Source organism: Giraffa tippelskirchi, chromosome 1, assembly GCF_054371585.1.
Source record: "Giraffa tippelskirchi isolate mGirTip1 chromosome 1, T2T-mGirTip1v1.2.pri, whole genome shotgun sequence".
Lineage (NCBI taxonomy): Eukaryota > Metazoa > Chordata > Mammalia > Artiodactyla > Giraffidae > Giraffa > Giraffa tippelskirchi.
Window position 1 is genome coordinate 14,641,279 of NC_137275.1, and position 23,064 is coordinate 14,664,342.

Genomic DNA, 23,064 nt, shown 5'->3' on the forward strand with positions numbered 1-23,064 from the left:
AATACCAAGATTTGACTTTCCTCTAAAGTTACAAGAAAGCAAAAAATATATAATATAATATATAATGGTAATAAATAAAAAAAAAAAGGCAACCCTGCTCAGGTATCATCCAAAACATGATCACATTCAGAAGAAAAAAAACACACGATTTGGGACACACGTGTATGAACATACACACCAACATGAACAGTGTACACTTGATATCTGAGGAGGGGGTGTGCAGTCTTAACAATACATGTCGATGGCCTGAACAAAAGACGGATCCTGCCTTCTGTCATTAAACAAAAATTAATTAACAAAAGGTAATACTGCCTGTATTAAACATCGCTTCAACATCTACTTTTGAGCAAAGCAAGTTATCTTGCTTAGGTCAGCCACTGCCTGGTCTGACCAGTGCAGCGTGGCCAGCCTCAGTGGTCTTACTCCCTTGTCCTTTCAGGCCGATAAAGTAATAATATCTTGGCTCCCAGGGGGCTGTAAGTTTCCTGCCTGTCCTCTTGGGCAGAGAAATACAGGCAACTTCTCAACCCATCACAGTACCTGTTGCTATCCTGCACACCACAGAACAGAATATAATGTCTTTCCCTGGGACAGCGGGAAATTTACAGCCACCTTAAGAGACATGGTAGACGGTGCTTGTCAATTCCTCATAAATAACAACTAATGAACATGGCCAGTGGTCACAATTCATTCCCAGGTTTTTGGTGACTGACACAAGGGGACTGAACAGTTGAGGTTTATATGGTAGAAATAGCACTTGTCACGTTTGTTAGAAAAACCCCCACACCACTCTGCCACTCCACCTCCTCCCACCAACAAAATGACAAAAGAAAACTATAGGGGGAAAAAAAATCCACAAATTCTAAGTAGAACCAAAAACAAAAGAGGCAACTCACTAGAGAAAAAGAAAAAGGGACCAAGTACCACTCTCGCCCTGATACCCGCCCCCCGCCCCCCCGCCCAGCCACAATGAACATATCTCTATGCTTGTGTTTCTGAAAGGCAGCCAAATATTCCAGCAACATTTAAATACTGCTAATCGGCAGTAAAGAGTGTAATAGATGGAGTGACAAAGTTTTTCACAGATTTTGTGTAGTGTCTGGGAAAATAAATCCTTGAGCAAAACGTAGACTCTGTGGTGGGAGGTAAGAAATCAAAGCCTGATTTGATTTATTTACATAAAAGATGCACAAATACACCTCCAACTTTATAAGAACAGAAGAGAAGAAGGTGCAAGTCCCACCTGATGTCTCTTAAAGCCATGGCAAAATGAATACAGCATTTTTCCAAAATCCGGTTCGGTCAACAAAGGCACAATAAATGTATCCAATTCAGCCAGCCTCTTATTCTCTGTGTATGCATGTCAACACACACATTTCCTTTCATATATTAGAGATAAAGAGTTCTGTTCATTTTAGAGGACACCATGGTTTTTCTTTTTTTTGCTCCTAAAAATTATTGAACAAGGATCATAAAATAGTAAGTTCTTGATCCTACTGACATTAATATTTGAGGTACCAATTAAGGCAAGTTTTTAGCCAGAAAGGGGTAATTTGTTAGCTTCTAAACATCCCAAGATTGGGAATTAAAGAACACAGAATGAGGAAGATAAATGTGGTCCAATTTGTCTTGGGGAAATAGTTAAAACGTTTTGGTCAAAACAGATTGTAAAATAAAGGTCCTTTTGTTAAAAAAAAAAAAAAAAAAAAAGATACTTTTTCCATTCAGAATTGAGGTTAAATCATAGCATCAGATAAGTCATCCTTCTGCTGTAGCTCTACTCCTGATAATATGCCAGGTGGACCCTCCCATTTTCTACCATAGATGGCACATGGCCAACATTTTCACATTCTTAACCCAGTGTAATTTGGTAAATTTCAGTGAAATGTCTTTCACTGATTAGCAGGGCCCTCAGTCTGGCTAAAACGTTAAATTCAGTGATTCACATTTTAATTATCTCCAGGAAGGACAGAAACATTCAACATTTTATAAGTAAAACAGTGTTCTTCTAATTTCCTAGTAAAGATTGACAGACACACATAGACACACACACATACAAACACGAAACTGTAGTGCCAAAGGCAAAATTTTTACACCCCATTTTTCATGCAAGATGTTCTGCATTTGCCTCATTGTGAAGTGTGTACTATTATGGTTGTTATGAGAACTTCACATATTCAAAGGCTTAATTTTATAATCTAGTCCCTTCAATTACCTACTGCAGTACAAATTTTGCCTTTGGGAAATTAAGCATGCAATGAAAAAGTGCATATGACTTAAAAATCCTTTAGGTTTCTATATACAACTGTAACAGTGAAAAGACATTATGAACATTAAGGATTTATCAGCCACTACGCTCTTACATACTCTATTTTAAAAGTTGCCATTAAGAATTCTTTTGGGTACAATGCATGTTGCAGTTAAGAATCAGAAATACTCCATGATCAAAATAGTACAAACTGATCTCTGCAAGGGACAAATGAAACCTTCATATAAAGGTCAGGGTGGAAAAGACGCACACACAAAGAATAAGGCCGCTGAAAAAGCAATCACCTCTCCTAGAAATGGCTGGGAAATTGACTTGGAAATGTCTTCAGTTTGGGGGCACTCGGCTCCTGGCGAGACTCACACACTCGGCGTGGTCTGCATGGGTCAGAGCCTGTCCTTAGGAACACACAGTCCATACTGACAGGTGGCTTGTCCTGGGGAGTGATGGGGTGAAGGGGCCGGGGATGACCAAGGGAGTAAGAGGGCAAAGAAGGTGTTTAGTAACCACAGAAGCCTCATTCTGGTGTCTCGTCTCCTACACAGAAGAGATGGACACACAGTGACGTAAGCACACGACCTTCCAGGCAATTTCTGTTCGTGTAACGGGCTGTTTTTTAAACGAGCAGCTTAAAAAGGACCGTGGCTCTGCCTTAGGCAGCAATAGATGACATCGGTCCATCAAGATCGCACATCAGTTATTACTGCTGCTGTAATTCTCTCGCTCTAACCTAAGCTGGCGATAACCGAACAACAGGCTGGATAATAAACGACATGGAAGGAACAGCTTCACACAAACAATTTATATTGCGAAAAATAAGCATCACTCCCGTCCTCTGTACATCCCTTTAACATAGTTATCGAATGACCAAGAAAGTTCTTACATTCATTGTATGGACTTGAGACCTCTTCATTATAAATAAAGATGGCACTCCTTTCATCACGAATAAATAAATACGACAATGTCCAACACGCTTGGGAGGAAACATGCAGGGGCGTGGAAGGGGAGGGAGGAAGAGAAATGAACCAGTTGTAGCAATAACACTCCTCAACTGTAATGCATGTGCAAATCCTACTTCTAAAAGGGATAAAAAGAATTAGCTTCTAAAAATACTACATTCATAATAATGCTTCCAATAATAACTCTCAAAGTTTCAATGAAAAAAATCTGTGCTTACGGATATGTGGGAATTCTGGGGTTTCTTATTTTTTGTTGTTCTTTTTTCCCCCCACTTTTAGGTCATTCAAAATAAACTTGGCTTAATGTATAGAATCTGGCAAAAACAACTTACAGGAAGGCCACAAGTCCTCTTCAGTCTAATCAAATCCAGCTGACAGTGTGCACTCTGGACTGAAGGCATGCGGTGACTTTTTTTTTTTTTTAAAGTCTAATTAACTACCCCAAATCTCCACAGCCTCTCAGGGAGTTAATTTCCCCCAGACAAAGACAATCAAGGGCTCTCAAAGTCTAGTTTTGCTATAAATATAAAGTAATTCGTAGCAGAAAAATATAGCCTCTCTAAGAAGTAGATTTCCTTTTTCTTTGTTCGCTGACAAAACTCTGAGTCGGTTAGACAACGTAAGTTTCCACATAACTAGGCCACAGAGCAGCACCTCAAAATCCAGCTCTACTTAACAAAAATCAAGAAGCATTTCAACCCTCTGGTCACGGGTAAGTGTTGGTTCCCTTCTTCCCCAAAGTAGAAAATGCAGAATACAGTCAATGTGACTGCCTTTCGCTGGAGCAGGGGATGGGAACGGCCGCTCTAGGTCCTCCGCAGTACGTGGTACATGGAGATGCGGGCGGAGATGCAGATGCTGTAGCTCCCTCAGGGCCGCCTTCCAGCACAGGAACGGAGAACTCGGGGCTGGGCTGCACGTGCAGTGTCCAGGCAACAGGGGGTGCTTTCAATTTTATATATTAGGGCAATACCTGGTATTATCAGAGCCATTGTTCACTGGCAGAAAGGGGGGTATAGCGGAGTCCTCCACAACTCATGTTTTATAGATGACCATTAGAATTTATTAAACAAATACTTCCCCCACAACTTAAAAAAACAAATTACCCACAAAACCCTACACCACAATTCACTGGTTTTAAAACAAAAAAAATTTCATTCTGGGAATGAACTAATGTGGTTACTGAGATGATGTGAATTTGATTTCAGAGTTGAAATTGCTTCTCCTCATTTCATTCGCATCCTGCTGGTTAAAAAAAATATGGAAATGTTTCTAGACCAAGAATACGCCCACTCAGGCTACATTGCACTTCCATCCTTTAGTTAGGAAAGGCAAGATCATCTCTGAGGCCAGCCTCCTTCCTCTCTGCTTCTGCAAAACCATCCTGTCCAACCAAAGATTCCATAGTTCTCGAGTTCCAGTGAACAAACGTCCTGGCCACCTCATGGTGCTTCTCTTCTTGAGTTTGGTATTCTAAAGAGACAAAAGTCTGGACTGTTTTGAGGCTTCCAATGTGCAAAATAGTTCCCAAGGCATCGAATCCACCTGGGCCTCTGTTAAGGTGTTTTGGTTCCTTGTTTTAGCCGCTGGAAACCCTGTCTTGTATAGTGCACCAGATCCATCAAACTGCTGTTGAGGGCCAGAGCGCACACACTTGTGCTGAGCTGAGCAAAGAATTCTGCGAACAAAGCAAACCCAAAACCACGTAAACATACTCGCACATGCAAAAATAAAAACATAAAAAGTCAAAGAAGTCAAGGTTCCAGAAACTTGATCCCCACAGTACTCTGTACTTCCTCCAGCACAGCAAAAAAAAATTTTTTTAAATCACAATTTACTGTAATGGTTTGCTAATTCTCCACTAGTTCTAAAAGGGGAGGAACTACGTTTGTTTCAGCATTGACTCTATAATGCCTGGCACAGTGGCTGACATCATACTTTTGGATCAATGGATGCATGAATGAAAACAAACAAAAATACCCAACATGTGTTTAAAAAAAAATAAAAGCATCATTAGTTTGCTAAGAAAGAAAATGAAGTTTCAAGACGCTGTGAGGAAATCAAATTGGCCACAGCCAGTTGGCTGACTGCTTCTCTATAGCCAGGCAAGAATACGGCCAGGCTTTCAGCTGGTATTTACATATATGCTTTTACTTAATAGTCACAGCAACCAAACAGTTCCTCTGATAGGATGATCGATCATCTCCTAAACCTTGGATTTCTCCAAGGGCCTTCTTCTCAAACAAGACTCAAGACTGTTCACTAAGCCGTATTTTCCTATATTGTTGCTAACCATCTTTCTTAACGTACACTGAAAACAAACAATAAGCTCAGTATTTCAGGTAATGCCACTTCCCACGTCAAATGTGTTGTTCCTGGCAAGAGCGGATGCCTTTCCTTCTGCACTTGCTTTGCCCTTTTGCTAGCACTTCAGTTCAGGGGGAAATAATGATACCAAATGCTTCCCTCGTAGCTCAGTTGGTAAACAATCTGCCTGCAGTGCAGGAGCCCCTGGGTTCGACTCCCAGGTCAGGAAGATCCCCTGGAGAAGGAAAGGGCAAAACCACTCCAGTATTCTTGCCTGGAAAATCCCATGGACAGAACAGCCAGGCAGAGACCCTAGTCCATGGGGTTGCAAGGGTCGGACATGATTTAGCAACTAAACCACCACCAATGATATCAAAACTTCCAAAGGGGCATGGTGTGGAAGCCACTTCTAATTTAATTTTGCTAAGATCGAGTCACAGAAATCCATCTCAAGGAAGAACTGTGACAGAATGGAGAAAATGTGAGAAGAGTAAATAGCTACAACTTCCTCTTCTTCAAAACACTGAACAGATGGTGGGACTGTAAGTTGGGGCAGTCACTGTGGCAAACAGTATGGAGGTTCCTCAAAAAGCTAAAAACAGAATTGCCATATGATCTAGCAACTCCACACCCCTGAGCATATGTATCTGGACAAAACTCTAACTCAAAAAGATATATGCACCCAGATGGTGAATTCATGATGATGCATGACAGAAATCAAAGCAATATTGTAAAGCAATCATCAATCAATTAAAAAGAAATATTTTTCTAAAAAAAAAAAAAAAAGATATGCACCTAGACATTCACAGCCGCACTATTCACAATAGCAACACATGGAAAGAAACTAAATGTTCACCCACAGATGAATGGACAAAGATATGGTCCATATATACAACGGACTACTATGCAGCCATAAAAAGAATGAAATAATGCCATTTGCAGCAACATGGGTGGACCTAGAGATTATCATACTAAGTGAAGTAAGTCAGCAAGAGAAAGACAAATACCATATGCTATTACTTGCACGTGGAATCTAAAATATGACAAATGAACTTACTTATGAGACAGAAACAAACTTGCAGACATAGAGAACAGACTTATGGTTGCCAAGGGGGAGGGGAGGGGAGGGAGGGTGGAGTAGGAGTTTGGAGTTAGCAGACGCAAACCATGCATGCATGCATTGGAGAAGGAAATGGCAACCCACTGCACTCTGCTTGCCTGGAGAATCCCAGGGACAGAGGAGCCTGGTGGGCTGCCGTCTGTGGGGTTGCACAGAGTCGGACACAACTGAAGCGACTTAGCAGCAGCAGAAGCAGACGCAAACCATTACATATAGCATAGAATGGATAAACAACCAGGTCCTACTCTATAGCACAGCTAACCATATTCAACATCCTGTGATAAGCCATAATGGAAAAAAATAAAATAAAGAATATATATATATGGGTAATTGGATCACTTTGCTCTACAGTAGAAATTAATACAACATTGTAAGTCACCTATAATTTCAAACAACAACAAAAAGGCCCAAACACTGAAGGGAACACGCAATGTTGTTCCCCGCCCAATGCCCACGGCCCGGTGATGACCACCACAGAACCGTTTACCTTTGTTCTTCCTGGTAAGGACCTCAGCCTGTTCCCAAAGGTCAAAGGCGGTAAGGACGTGGGAAGTAATGCTGACGTAGGAGGATGTCATGTTCTGGATGGTGACGGGGGTGCTGATGGTGGCGGGCAGCGCCCCGCTCCCCACACTTGACTGGGACCCTACGGAGCTAGCTGGAGAAGGCATCGGAGAGAGGGGGGACGGTGTGCCTGTGCTTCTGGGAAGCGGGAGAAAAGAGAACTGGTTAATCACCTGAACTCCTGCTTCGGGAACCACAGTCCAGGTCACCCGGTCTCTGTGTGTGTACCTGCCAAGAGACAGGCAGGTCTATGAGGTCAAAGAGGTGCCCTTCCGCTTCAGGATGCTGGAAATTTATTCCTAAAACACAGTGGCATAGGACCCTCCAAGTGGAAAAAGGAACTGCATGTGGGGGAGGTGGCCTTCACTGGACACAGAAGCGGGTGGGCCGATCCATATTCCCAGGGTATTCCTAGGCCCTCTGCATCTGCTATTCCCATGGCCTGGAAGCTCTCCTCTCCCCACCCCCTACTCCAGCTTCTCCTGGGAAAACAACACTTCCCCTGAGAAGATGGGCCTCACCTCTGATATATTCCTTCTTTCATCCACTCAATAAACACCCCTGAGATCCTACTCTGCACCTGGCGCTCTCCCAGACCCTGGGGACGCATCACAGCTTCCTTCCTGTCACCTGAACTTGTCTCCTTGCATTTATCACGTCTCCTCCTCCTTTCCTCCTCCTTCTCCCGCCTCACAAGCACTGGGAAGACAGGGGCCGTGTCTCACTCGTCTCTGCATGTCTAGCGCTTAGCACAGCGGGTGGTCTGGGTAAACATGTGCTGAACATGTGACAGACTGGACAGGGGACAGTCCACGAGGAGACTGGGCCTTGGGGGACTCACAGCATGCCCTCTGCTCTCCTAGGGACCGTCCACCTTGACATGGATCAAGTGAGAAAGCAAGTGCAGTCCCTCAGACCTAAAGACTGAGGCGTATGAACGGAAAGATGGGTCAGCGGCCGTGACCTTGTGACATGGCGACATCCGCCCTTGGGCTCTGTGGGTCCTCAGGGATCCTAAAGTCCCCGGCAGAATGCACACTTTGCAGGACTAGCGTAGGAGCCCCCCCGAGGGCAGCAATTCCTGCCTGCTTTGTTTACTGAGGCTTTCCTGCACCTACAACAAAGTCTGGTACAAGGAAGGTGCTCACAGATGCAGGGTGAAGGAGTGATCTAAAATTATGTGACTGATACAGAGCAAGAAGTAGCGTATGACATCCCTTATGTGTGGAATCTAAAAAGAAATGATACAAATAAATTCACGTACAAAACAGAGACTCACAGACTCAGAGAACAAACATATGGCGGCTGGGGGAAGGAGGGTGGGGAGGGATAGTTAGAGAGTTTGGATGGATGTGTACACACTGCTATACTGCAAACGGATGACCAACAAGGACCTACTGTGTAGCACAGGGAACTCTGCTCAATGTTAGGTGGCAGCCTGGATGCGAGGGGAATCTGGGGGAGAATGGAAACATGCATATGTATGGCTGAGTCTCTCTGCTGACCACCTGAAACTACCACAACATTGTTAATCGGCTACACTCCAATATAAAATAAAAACTTAAAAAAACAAAGTGACTGACAACCTATTATTTGAGAATAATACCTCAGAGGTGGGAGTCATTTTCAAAGGTAAAGAAATTCGTTCTCAATCAGGACTGTCTTTTTTTAAGAGAAGCCATGTGGGAATCTCCTCTTTTGAACCTGCTGGAAATGGGGCAGGCTTCTAGGTGATGCTCTTAAAATAGCAAAACCCATCAGAACCGGGAGCTTTTCAAGGAGAATGACCAAATTAAAAAAAAAAACCAAAAACTAGACAAGTACTAAAGGGCAGGAAATTCTATATTTTCATCTTAAAAACACCTGCACAAGGACTGCTTTTCGACAGTTCATGGGATAGATGAGCAGTTCACAAAGTGGGGGAAGGAATTTAGCTTGAATCATTTTCTTTCTTCGTATCTGTTACAGATCCTGAAAAGGTGGCAGGCAACTGGTTCCGCAAACTTCTCGTTCAGTGAAATGCCAAGACAGCATGCTGTACAGAACAGTGGTCCCCAGCCTTTTCAGCACCAGGGACCGGTTTTGAGGAAGACAATTTTTCCACAGACTTTGGGGGGGAGCGCGTGCAGGCGGGATGGTTTCAGGATGCTTCAAGCCCATTACATTTATTGTGCATTTTATTTCTATTATTATCACATCAGCTCCATCTCAAATCATCAGGCATTAGATCCCAGAGGTTGGGGACCCCTGGTCTAGAAGGATAAAGTTCTTTGTCTCTGGTTCCACTGGCTTTGCCTGTTGCATCGTTGGGCAACAGGAGATCTAAACATCCTCAAAGGTCTGAAATATGGACCTTGTATTCTTTTGCAATTATCTTTTTATGTTGCCCAACCAGCAAATATCGTGATTTCTAAAGACTCCTCAAAAGGTAGAGATGTGCTGGTGATTTTAGTTGAAGGAGCAAGACTGCATATGGAAGTACATAATTTTTGAAATGCCGAAGGCACACAAGAGGCACATAAAGAGAGCACTTAACACTGGAAGTTATTGCAATTAGGCTGTTCCTTACCTTGCAATGCATGGAGAAGGTGCCTGGGAAACCTTGGAAGAAGTCTTGAAGAAGTGTTCGGTAAGAGTGCGGGAATACTTTATTGCCATATCTTTTTTACAACGAAACATTGCCATGTTCAAAATGGACTGGCAACGCATGCTGTGAACATAAACGTAAGTGGAAATGAAGCACTGCCTTGGAGACATGAGTATCACCGCTACAGAGAGCAAGCCACCAAACCTTTTCCACCCTAAGGAACACCACCGGGTTTTCCTCATTAACAAGAGGAAGAACATCAAGAATCTCCCTGTACTACAAGTAAATACAGGTGCAACACCGATATTTGTTGTTGTTCAGTTGCTAAGTTGTGTCCAACTCTTTGCAACCCCATGGACTGCAGCACACTAGGCTTCCCTGTCCTTCACTATCTCCCAGAGTTTGCTCAAACTCATATCCATTGAGTTGGTGATGCTATCCAACCATCTCATCCTCTGTCGCCCCTTTCTCCTCCTGCCCTCAATCTTTCCCAGCATCAGGCTTTTCAAATGAATTGGTTCTTTTCCATTGAATGGGCTTCCTTTGGGGCTCAGACGGTAAAGAATCTGCCGGCATTCTAATGGTCAAACATAGATATACAAGGATATAATTTAAGTCACAAGACTAAAGAATATGAGTCGTCAGTAAAATGGCAGTAGATGACATCTCATAATAATCACCAGTGAGATTAACCCCTTGACACACATCCTCCCACTTTCTGGTACTAATTCGCCTTTCATTATTATTTTCATTTTTTTTTTTTTTTTTTTTCATTTTAAGAAAACAGATATCACACTCTCTTGGTAACATCAAGAGATGCAAAAGCAAATGTAATACTCTTTAGACAAAGAAAAAATACACACCATAAAACAGCAAATATCTTCTCCTGTGTTGGTGTTGTGGCATCCGAGAAGGATTTTAATGACAATATGAACCTATAGGAAAATATACATGTACATCAAGTCAAAATAGGCAGTCAGAAAACTCCAGGCACAAAGACACCTTATTATGTTTGTCTTGGTTTCATACTGATTTTTCCTAAAGGTGTGACGACATGACAGCAGCACAGAAGAGAAACAAGGCTTTAGCACAACAATTCAAGCCGTTCAGAAGATGAGGCGAGGACATGCCTGCTCTCTCACCATCCACCTGCTTGAAACCAAGTAGACCTGTGTTCTTACCGAGCCCCCTGCTGAAATGCAGGTGATAAAGATGAGAGCCACAGCAGAGATGAGAGGGCATCTGGTAAGAAAGTCAAGCTGGAAAAAACCAACCCCCTCCCTAAAGGGACTGGCATTTCACCGTTCACTTGGCCGGACCAAGTTATTCTGGTCTAGCACTTCATCTGGAACACAATTTCAGTCTATGACAAAAAATAAATAAAAAAAACCCAACCAACTTCCTGGATCAGTGACTTCTTAAAGACTCCCCTTTGTTAAGTTGTCCTCATACCAAAGTTCACATGGATTAAAGCCATAAAGGTGACGCCAGGAAGTAATAAGAGGAAGACAACACGAGCGGGCACTCACTTAATAAGGTCCACGGTTTCCGAGTAGATCGAGTATGCTGACTTGGACGCGGGGCTCTCCGACTCCATGGCGATGCCGCACTCAATAAAAGACAAGGCAGCCTCCAGGTATTTAAAAGCCTTCCCTACCTTGTCCGTCTGTGGGCGAAGAACATGGTCCTTGTTAAGCCTAACATGGACTTTTACTAAGTTTCTCACACATATTCTTTACAGAAACTGGCCTCCACCATCTTAGCTGAACTACGGCTAGAGAGAGGTTGGAGACAAACTAACTCAACCAGAATAACCAAAGCCTGTCCGCTCTGACCTACTGAGAACTTTCTTCCAGCAAAAGTTCAGTAGGAAAGAGAAGACAATCTTGTAAAAAGACTCACTTCTCAAAATCAACTGAAGTACATACTCAAGCTAAGGCACTAAGTACACAGTCCCCTTGTTACTAGTGTGCAGTTCCCCATTATATGATTTTCCTGAAAAATGGGTTATGCTATACATCTAGAATAATGCATTCACGGTTTCTTTGTATGTACTGAACTTTATCTTTCAACAAGTAAACAAATGTTATGGTTTACAAGCATCTCAGGTATCATGGCGAACAATAATCTTTTGATGTATTTTACAGCCCAACAGATCCCCTCTTTGGAAACCTGGGTTAAGGGCACAAGGCTGTCCTCTGGGTCAATAGGGATAACGTTTCAGAGTCCCTCAACAGGAATGCAGACATATGAATGCAACCAGATACTGGTGGTCACTTAAGCCTGAATACACATTTTGTCACTTAACACTCTTCTCACTTGGTGGAATTCAGCCAACTCAACAGAGACTGGGGCAAGAACCTCCACTTTCCTCTCCACATGCATATGCAGCACATGCTATAAAAGCAACTGGTCAACCTGACATGTGCAAGGTTGTAGTTTCTGCCAACGCCTCTAATTTGCTATGTTCAAAAAGAAAGGCTGAAAACCGTAAAGACGCAAGTGGAGTGTAAGGAGATGGTGACGAATCAGCAAAGAAACATGGTCTGGCAAAGAAAGATGGCTGGTAACTTTAATGTTTAAAAATAACTTGATTTTAAGGCATTTCTTCTAGAGAACCCAGGCTCAGAAAATTAGTGACAGAAAGAATAAAAATGCAATCAGGATGCCCCAAATAATCACCAGTAAAGGGCCTTATTGGTTTGCTTCACTGGTGGGAATTTAACTCTTCCAATTTACTTATCCAATACCATCTCTTTCATTTTCAAAATTTACATTGGCCTCAGGGTAGAAACAAAAATAACTATACTAAGGCAATTTGCCAATTCCCAGTTCGTTGAGAATTTTGTAAGGTTACTAAAGATAATACTCCTGTGATAACTCTATGGGCCTCCTGGGACAGTGTTAAAGGTGATATGTGCTGCACTCATGTGTCCAGTCGTGTCAGACTCTTTACAACCCCACGGACTGTAGCCCGCCAGGCTCTTCTGTCCCTGGGATTTTCCAGGCAAGAATACTGGAGTGGGGTACAAAGTTCTAATTTTCTTACCCAACAATAAGTAAAAGAGAAATACACTCCTCTATACTCAGTTATGCGCTTAACTATTTGCTATGCAAGATGGACATGCTTAAGACATTGTGCAATTAAAGGAAAATATTACAAAGAGGCTGGTCATTCAGGTTTCCATCCAAACCAGCATATTTTGAGAGTAGAATGAGTTAATATTGTTTATTAAAATGGGATGCAATAGCCATAGGAAGGGAGAAAGAAGATGTGCATATGTGCAGATGAAATACGACACACAAAAAAGTTCTTCCCTGGAGTAGTAATCTTGTTTGACTAATGAGGGACTCTAATGCTGAAAATGCCCAATGTCAAGATAAGCTGTCGATAAGTGGCAGAGGACCTGGTATTTACTCTTTTTTGAAAACCCAAAATTCATGCAGTCCTCACAACAGCCTCAGAGAAGTGAAAGGAAGAGGCTGAGGACCTGGGACTGTCTGGTGCAGCTTGAGGCATCTTACTCTGACTCAGGTCATCCTGGTACAGGGTTACTTTACAGATAGCGCCTAACTTTGCCTGTGACCCTCTTCCAGCAGCCAACGTGGGAAGGACTCAATAAGCATCCTACCCTGATGACAGGCGCCTGATAAAAGGGACTTCGCCCAGCCCTCCCAAGCTGAGAACAGATGCCAGTCTAGAGACTGGGGGTGAAGAACACTGAGTGGGGGTGTGTGGATTTTGAGGCCACCGTGAATGGATCCCCTTCAATCCCCATGGACCACAGAGTTTGTGCTTACGTCTGCATGTGGCAGAATCAAAGCAACTGACACTGTTGTGGTACAAAGTTCAACATAGAGTCTCTGCAGGGGTTTGGGTGTAGGGACTACACCAAGGAAATAAAAGCCCCAGAGTCTCAGATGTTTAACTATGACAAAGGGCAACCTTATCTGACCTTACTGCAGCAGAGAATTAAAAGCATATTTAATTGTGTATGCAACTAACAAAACTGCTACCTTCCAGAAGGTCCAAAAGCCACCAGGGAAAGAGAATTTCTTGCCTGTTTACCAACAGAGCCATCGTCAGTCTCACTGTAAAATTTCCTCTGATGGCATTGGTCCACTGTTCACTGTTAGTCTCTCTGGGGCTTTGAAATAATTTTGGAATGCAAACAGGCTACCTTACTTTTTGAAATCTTTTGGGGTGAACACAAACTGACCAGCTTTCAATAAGTAAGAGTTGTTTTTCACATCCAAAGAACGGATTTAGCAGGACAAGGAAGCACTCATGTGTATTATATAAAACACTACTAGGTAGATCAACTTTCATTCTTGTAGACATAAAATGCACACTAATACTCTAAAGCCTTTGACTGTGTGGATCACAATAAACTGTGGACAATTCTGAAAGAGATGAGAATACCAGACCACCTGACCTGCCTCTTGAGAAACCTGTATGCAGGTCAGCAAGCAACAGTTAGAAATGGACATGGAACAACAGACTGGTTCCAAATAGGAAAAGGAGCATGTCAAGGGTATATATTGTCACCCTGCTTATTTAACTTATATGCAGAGTACATCATGAGAAACGCTGGGCTGGAAGAAGCACAAGCTGGAATCAAGATTGTTGGGGGAAATATCAATAACCTCAGATATGCAGATGACACCACCGTTATGGCAGAAAGTGCTGCTGCTGCTGCTAAGTCGCTTCAGTCGTGTCCAACTCTGTGAGACCCCACAGATGGCAGCCTACCAGGCTCTTACATCCCTGGGATTCTCCAGGCAAGAACACTGGAGTGGGTTGCCATTTCCTTCTCCAATGCGTGAAAGTGAAAAGTGAAAGTGAAGTTGCTCAGTCATATCTGACTCTTCGCAACCCCATGGACTGTAGCCCATCAGGCTCCTCCATCCATGGGAGTTTCCAGGCAAGAGTACTGGAGTGGGTTGCCATTGCCTTCTCCATGGCAGAAAGTGAAGAGGAACTAAAAAGCCTCTTGATGAAAGTGAAAGAAGAGAGTGAAAAAGTTGGCTTAAAGCTCAACATTCAGAAAACTAAGATCATGGTATCTGGTCCCATCACTTCATGGGAAATAGATGGGGAAACAGTGGCAGACTTTATTTTTGGGGGCTCCAAAATCACTGCAGATGGTGACTGCAGCCACGAAATTAAAAGATGCTTACTCCTTGGAAGGAAAGTTATGACCAACCCAGACAGCATATTAAAAAGCAGAGACATTACTTTGCCAACAAAGGTCTGTCTAGTCAAGGCTATGGTTTTTCCAGTGGTCATGTATGGATGTTGAGAGTTGGACTGTGAAGAAAGCTGAGCGCCGAAGAATTGATGCTTTTGAACCGTGGTGTTGGAGAAGACTCTTGAGAGTCCCTTGGACAGCAAGGAGATCCAACCAGTCCATCCTAAAGGAGATCAGTCCTGGGTGTTCATTGGAAGGACTGATGTTGAAGCTGAGACTCCAATACTTTCGCCACCTCATGCGAAGAGTTGACTCATTGGAAAAGACCCTGATGCTGGGAAGGATTGGGGGCAGGAGGAGAAGAGGACAACAGAGGATGAGATGGCTGGATGGCATCACCGACTCGATGGACATGAGTTTGGGTAAACTCCGGGAGTTGGTGATGGACAGGGAGGCCTGGTGTGTTGCGATTCATGGGGTCACAAAGAGTCGGACACGACTGAGCAACTGAACTGAACTGAGTACTCTATCTGCCCACGATCAAACCGAATCAATGAAGCCACAATCGTGTTACTTCACTAAACCCTTCACCCTTCACTGATTCTGACCCTGCTGATCCTCTTAAGCCCCACACTGCCCTGCCTTCCCCCACCACCCCCCTCCACGGTTAGTGATGTGGAATACGGTAGAATGAGACGGCAAGTATTTTATCAGAAAACATGCCACCCAAGGGAGAAAGAGCCAAGACGGACCACTAATTCTGCTTTGTCCTTCAACCTTTTGGCTTCTTTCAGGTGAAAATCAGCTTGTTGTCTGAAAGAGAAGAAAAAGACCAAAGGTGTGTCACAGGAAGCTACAGGTACTGGACTGGAGCAAAAGGACTAGAGGGTGGAAAGGACGGGGTGGGCAGGGTGAAGAGGAGGCAGGAGGGGGAGGAAGTGGGCAAAGACGGAGGGGGGCAGCACCCAAGGTCTTACTTGTCAAACTTCACGTGAGGCTTCCCTGGTTTGGAGTTTCCATTTGGCAAAGAAGGCACTGGAAAACGGTTTGCAGTATCTCCAGAAGATCCCTTGAAAAAAATCATCACACCAATCACCCTCACATTTAAGATCACTGACGCAAACCTATTCAGTTGGTGCAAATGTAATTGCAGCTTCGGACCATGATTTTTAAATCATTATAACTAGGCTCAAACACATCTTTATTAATCAAAACAGGAACTATTAAAATCAACACATTTTTTGCCAACGAGAAATAAGTTTATTTATTCCCGTAGTGTAAAAATCCGTGCTGTGGGATTCGATGAGCTCTTGGAAAGCATTTTCTGTCTCCTGCTGGTTGTGGAAGCATTTTCCCTGCAAAAAGTTGTCGACATGCTTGAAGAAATGGTAGTCGGCTGGCAAAAAGGTCAGGTGAATATGGCAGATGAGGCAAAACTTTGTAGCTCAAACTGTTCAACTTTCAAAGTATTGACTGTGTGATGTGCAGTCGGGCGTTGCCGTGCAGAAGAACTGGGCCCTTTCTGTTGACCAATGCCAGCTGCAGGCGTTGTAGTTTTTGGTGCATCTCATCGATTCACTGAGCATACTTCTCAGATGTAACGGTTTCACTGGGATTCAGAAAGCTGTAGTGGACCACACGGGCAGGAGACCACCAAACAGTGATTGTAACTTTTTCTTGGTGCAAGTTTGGCTTTGGGAAGTGCATTAGAGCTTCTTCCTGGTCCAACCACTGACACCACCAGTTGTCACATACAATCCACTTTTTGTCGTACGTCACAGTCTTATCAAGAAATGGCTCACTGTTGTATTACAGAATAAGATGACACTTCAATTATTTTTTTTGATTTCTGATCAACTCATGAGGCACCCACTTACCAAGCCTTTTCACCTTTCCAGTTTGCTTCAAATGCAAATGACCGTAGAATAGTCAATGCTGAGTTCTTCAGCAACTTCTCATGTAGTTGTAAGCGGGCCAGCTTCAATGATTGCTCTCAATTGGTCGTTGTCAACTTCCAACAGCCGGCCATCATGCTCCTCATCTTCAAGGCTCTTGTTTCCTCTGCAGAACTTCTTGAATCACCACTGCATTTGTACCTTCATTAGCAGTTCCTGGGTCAAATGAGTTGTTGATGTTGCAAGTTGTCTCCACTGCTTTACAACTCATTTTGAACTCATATAAGAAAATCACTCGAATTTGCTTTTTGTCTAACATCATTTCCATAGTCTAAAACAAATATAAACAGCAAGTAATAAGCCATTAGCAAAAAACACAAAGTGAGAAATAAGCATTAAAATAATGTGTAACATAATCACATTTAAGAATGTATTTCAGTACCAAATGGCAAATTTCAACAATGCAAAACCACAATTACTTTTGCACCAACCTAATACTATTTTAGAGAAATAGCCCAAAAGGAGCTCAAAAGAGAACTCAAAACACTGCACACTTTGGCTTAGTCAAGCATTTTCTCAGCTAGATTCAACTGAAACTGTAGATTTTGATTGTATCGGGGACACAGAAAAGGCACAAGACAAGAATGTTCAAGAGAACAGACTATCAACAAACCAAATTTAACACTTTACTCTTAGGCAACACACTCTCTCTCTCTCTCTCTGTTACCCACTCCAGGTTAACAGGAAGAAAGGAATTTGTATTTGAGAAAGTAAATTTTTCCTATTATCACCAAATAATGGAAGTATTTGATATCAAACATCCAAACCAAGAACTAACCAGGGTAACCATGTTTTACTGCAAAACACTGACAGAAAATTAACACAAGCATCTACTCTGTATTTTCACGTCTGAACCATTTTAAGAATAAACTGCCACCTAAATTTTCATGTAACAGGAACTGTTTCTTACTCTCCCTCTGGAAAGTGGAGATTTAAGCACAAGTTATTCATTCTGGCTTTATTAAAAGTGATGAAATAGCTCTGAAATACCATCAATCAAGAATTATTTGAGCATTTAAAGACACACCAGCACATTCCCTTTTCGACATGACTGTGTCCCTCCTTACTTTGTGTTCTGTGGCGCTTCCAGAGCCCTTCCCCTCTGCTTTTCTGTGTTTGGAGGCGGGAGGGTCTCTGTGGCTGCCCTTGGTACTACTGGCACTTTTGGGGGGGTCCTGGCCACCGGGGTCTTCCTGCCTCGGTCTCTTCTGTGCGGGTTTGGCTGGCTTCTGGGAGGACGAGGACGAGGATGACACGAGTGAAGGCGGAAGCATTTCCTTCTTTGAGGGCTCAGAGGAGGGCCTGGACATTCTGGAATGAAACATGATGCAAAACTAAGTTAAGGCAGAACACGAACCACACAGCTTCGTTGTTTGGCTTAAAAGGACAAAGTCGCTGTTGACACGAAAGATTAAGATATCACAGAGCGTGAAATCCATTTTTGTGGAAAGGCCAAATTTCACAGCCTTTTTTTTTTTTTAAACCTTTGAAAAATTGAGTCCTACCTATGAGTAATAAATGAGGTTGATAAATGTGGTTGTGTAACTTGTCACGAAGCTTGCAGAGTCTGCCGGTGGTCTTCAACTTTTACCCAAACAACTCTGTCTGCAGCAGTTGCTGTACAACCTGTACCTCCTCTCTGCCCTCTTCACATCGGACCCCCTCCCCTTTCTCTGTCTCTCAAATCTCTGTTGGTTTACATGGTGACACAACTCACTCACTTTTGCCCAGGCTTTTCATGCTTTTGATAAATCTAAGCCTGCTGCCAAACTAACTGTTCACTCCTCTAAGGTCCTCGTGGAGGAAAACAAAACAAATTTAGTCTATCATCAAAATGAACCCCAAAGAGTTGACTAATCTCTCGTTCTACTGCAGAAGGAAAATGTTTGTCGGGGCATGTGATCCAGGAAGCTTTGATCGCCTTTGCAGACTGTTCCTAGCCTCTATACTCACTTTGATTTGGAAGATTCCTTGTGGGAAGATGAGGATGACGACTGTGACTTGACTTCCTTCTCCAGCCTGACTTTCTTGCTATCGTGGTCTCTTTCTGCTTCACCCTATTGTTGTATAACATTAAACTGTTACGAACATAACTGTACAGGCAAAATAGAAAAAAAATATATACAGCAAAGGCAATGACAACAATGAGACTCGTGGGAACATCTAAACACACATGGCAACCTTTAAGTATCTACACTGTGTTTTGGGAGAGGGCGGGGTGGCAGACCATATAGATTTGACGTGATTTATACTGAGACAGATTTGTGCATCAGGAAGGACTATTCCTCAAACCCAGGAAAAGAAGGATATCCAAAAAGGAAAGAACCAGGTTTTTCTCTTCCCAGGAAGAAAAACAGTTGTGTTATCCCATGACAACATGTACATTCAGTTTCTAGAAGGTCCATATTCGGGCTCCTTCCCATGGGCATAAGCTCACGTGATGGCCTGTGGGGAAGAGTCACTAGCTTCTAACAAGGGCAACAAAGTGATCAGTGGGAGTCCTTCAGTCAGTTCAGGTGCATCAGAACTAAATTCCTCCGACTGTCAGCTCACCAGGAAAGAAATCTGGGACACCATCAGCCAATCTAGGCCAATCCCTAAAAAACTGAAATCCTCTCTTAGAGCCTTAATGGGAAAAACATTTTTCACGTGATCCAATTGTGGGAGGCCCTGGTTTTCACCACAGTCTCTCCCTTGTTCTCTGAATGTCTCCAAGAAAAATGAATAAATTAAGATGTGTGGGCTCAAGCTCTGCTAATAAGCAGCCTGGCCTTGCTCAAAAGGAGGGAAAAGGCAGAGACATACTCTACCCTACCCCCCCCCACCCCGATTCCCTCATTCCTCAAGCACAGGTGCTCGGGTGTGTGTCTCAATCCAGCCCTTCACAAACTCTGCCGAAAACATTTATTCTTGTTTCAAAAGATAAGGTGGCTTATAAGGATATTTGGTTTTCATCTCTTGGTGTGTGCACAGAAGAGGGGAAAATATGGGTGGAGAAAGAAACTCCGAGCCAAGGCTGGTGCCCCTGGAGACAATCTCACACTGTCTCACACTCCGTCCCAGAGCCAGACAGGCTAGTCCAGAGCGACAAGTGAAGTCAAGGACTTTGTGCAAAAACGGAGAATGTAATCATTTTTCTACTGATGAAATGCTGAAGTGCCAATATTTTAGATACACTGGGTTAAACTATTTAAATTGTTTTCACTGTTTTTTTCCTTTTAATATTTTTAACGTGGCTACTAGAGAAAGTAAAATTATGAAAATGTAAAATTAGGTCGCATGATATTGCTACTATTTTTTACACTTTTCTAGAGGCGACGTGCAAAATGGACCTTGAACTTCCTATGAGCTGATGCAAATGAAGAACTATTCAATGTACAGGTTAGGTAAAAGAAAAACAAATCAGCTGCTCGTGATGAAAGACTGGGGGATAAAAGGATCTTGAAGGACCTAGCAAGGAGCGAACACGTAATGCGAATAAGCACATCCCACGGGCACAACTGAAACACAGCAAGTGATTTCACACGGCTGTTTGCTTCTCGTGTGGTGGGCGGTGCAGGCAGCGCAACCCCAGGGCACAGGTCAGGAGAGATGAGAGGGGGGCCCTGGCAGTGGCCGGGGAGGGGGGAGGCCTGCTGGGGCTTAGCATGTAACTCACCCTCCATTCAACAGTTCACAATGGGAACACTTTAGAGGTACTCGACGTTGGCAGAGAAAAACAGAATAAACTGGAAATGACTGGTTAAAACAGAACCGTACTCCTAGTGGGCACCCTCATCACTACACCCACTGTGCCCAAGAGGCTTGCTACCAACGGCCCCAGTGAATTTCTCTTGAGTTTTAGATTAAAGGACACATAGCTGGCCCAGCAAACATGGCAAGAGGTGGGAAACTTATCTTTGGGAAAAGTCACAGAATGTGCTAAAATATCCAGACAGATAATTAACTTGCACACGAAGTTAATTACTAATTCATTGTGGCTCAGCTGGTAAAGAATCCACCTGCAGTGCGGGAGACCTGGGTTTGATCCCTGGGTTGGGAAGATCCCCTGAAGAAGGGAAAGGCTACCCACTCCAGTATTCTGGCCTGGAAAATTCCAAGGACTGTATAGTCCATGGGGTCGCAAAGAGTCGGACATGACTGAGCGACTTTCACTTCAGTTTTTTTATAGGGTTGTTTTGTTGTTTTCCCAGCCACAGTGTATGGCACGTAGCATTTTAGTTCCCTGGTCGAGGACTGAACCCTCATCCCCTACAGTGGAAGAGCAGAGTCCCAATCATACTTCTTTAAAAAAAATTTTTTTGGCTGTGCCAGGACATCATTGCCACTTAGGCTTTCTCTAATTGTGGCAAGTGGGGGGCCACTCTTCATTGCAGGGATCGGGCTTCTCATTGCAGAGGCTTCTCATCTTGCAGAGTACGGGCTCCAGGGCACTTAGGCTTTAGAAGTTGCAGCTCACAGGCTCTAGGGCGTGGGCTCAACAGCTGCGTTGCACGAGCTTACTTGCCCAGCAGGAATAAGGGTCTTCCCGGACCAGCGATTAAAACCATGTCCCCCACACTGCCAGGTGGATTGTCAGCCCACTGCACTACAAGGGAAGTCCTCATATTGCTTTAAATAGAAGGCATCTCTAGGCAGTTAACAACACAAAGGATAAGTCCTGAAGATAAAGTTAAGTATAAATGGTTCACAAGGTTACTTTTGAAAGAAAACAGCAAGCTCCAGAGGCAGAAGAGGAGTTAATTTTTGTTTGTATACCTTCATGCTGCTTAGGACATGCTAGTTACGACTAGAAACCAAAGTGGCAGGCCTTACAAACCACACATGAAAATATGATTCCTAGTGAGTCAGTCCTCACAAACTGGTTTAACTCTGGCTTGTGCCAACTGGTGACTCAAGAGAACAGCCCAGAACCAAGGATCAACTTTGACATTAGCTTTACAACTGTGTTGGCACTTACTGGAATAATATGCTTTATACTGACATGCAACAACTTAGAAGCCGGTAACATTCTGTCGGCTGGTAGAAAGTATTAGGTGCTCAGTTGTGTCCAACTCTTTGTGACCCCACGGATTGTACCCCGCCAGGTTCCTCTGTTCATAGGATTCTCCAGGCAAGAATACTGCAGTGGGTGGCCATTCCCTCCTCCAGGGGATCTTCCTCACTCAGGGATCAAACCCGTGTCTGCTGCACTGCAGGCAGATTCTTTACTATCTGAGCCACCAGGGAAGCCCGCAAGCCATTACACCAGTTAAGCAAAATTCCCTTCTGCTGACTGTGTCTGCTTTGACGGAATGCACTCCTATGAGCCTGGGGTTGGTATTTTCGTACTTGGAACCCTCTCGTCCTCTGCAAGAACAGTCCTGGAGGCGTCCCCGGAGCAGGCACTCTGTGAACTTTCTCTGCTGGCACGGGAACCAGCCTGTACTACCTCTCGAAGTGGATCTAGGATTAGGCAAAGGGCTGTTGGAGAGGGAGTTGTCCCGGGGGGGGGGGGGGGGGTAAGGGAACGCAAACTTGATCCAAGACTGGAAAACAGAAGGTGAGGAGTTCCTGAGATGTTTCTGGGTCAAGAGACCATTTGAAAGAGAGGTAAGCATGATGCTTTTTTCAGGAGGAAAAAAGAGTCTCCTCTGCCCAGGGGCTTACCCACAGATCAAGTCTCAGGTCTTGGAAGCTCCCTTTTTCCATAAAAACAATGTCTCCATGGTGCCCACATCTCCAACAGGAGGAGGCTCCTCTTGATTGACTTGTTGACTTCTCTTAACCTGTTGGCTCAGGAAGCCTCAGATTACCTGCCAAAGGCTGCCCCACCTGCGGAGTGGAGCCAAAGGGAATGATGACCATAAAAGGAAGCGCTGGGGCTGTGCTCTGCTGAGCCGGTTTCTGGAGAGGCCTCCAGGGCACTCAACTCACCAGCCAGGAACTGCAGGTAAAAGGGGAGTTTGTTGTCACTAAGTTGTATCCAGCTGTTAAGGCTCCTCTGTCCATGGGATCTCCCAAGCAAGAATACTAGAGTGGGTTGCCATTTCCTTCTCCAGGGGATCTTCCCAACCCAGGAATGGAACTCACATCTCCTACTTTGCAGGTGGATTCTTTACCACCAAGCCATTA

The 23,064-nt window shown here is 43.8% G+C and overlaps 1 protein-coding gene across 40 annotated transcripts in view; it reads right to left on the reverse strand.

The window, feature by feature from the left end:
• Window positions 1-1,430: 1,430 nt before the first annotated feature.
• AFF1 (ALF transcription elongation factor 1) overlaps window positions 1,431-23,064 on the reverse strand; it is a 198,940-nt gene continuing 177,306 nt past the window's right edge. For 24 of the 40 annotated variants that reach the window (XM_081580924.1, XM_081581046.1, XM_081580912.1 and 21 more), the window contains 9 exons: window positions 18,904-19,007; window positions 18,018-18,261; window positions 15,973-16,064; window positions 15,748-15,808; window positions 11,333-11,469; window positions 10,667-10,738; window positions 9,786-9,926; window positions 7,140-7,354; window positions 1,431-4,903 (listed from right to left, as the gene is read on the reverse strand). In XM_081580924.1, the coding sequence (XP_081437050.1) occupies window positions 4,782-4,903; window positions 7,140-7,354; window positions 9,786-9,926; window positions 10,667-10,738; window positions 11,333-11,469; window positions 15,748-15,808; window positions 15,973-16,064; window positions 18,018-18,261; window positions 18,904-19,007 (1,188 nt within the window). In that variant the 3' untranslated portion in view covers window positions 1,431-4,781. The remainder of the gene's footprint in view (window positions 4,904-7,139; window positions 7,355-9,785; window positions 9,927-10,666; window positions 10,739-11,332; window positions 11,470-15,747; window positions 15,809-15,972; window positions 16,065-18,017; window positions 18,262-18,903; window positions 19,008-23,064) is intronic. The other 16 variants (XM_081581126.1, XM_081581118.1, XM_081581219.1 and 13 more) reach the window with 2 other exon arrangements.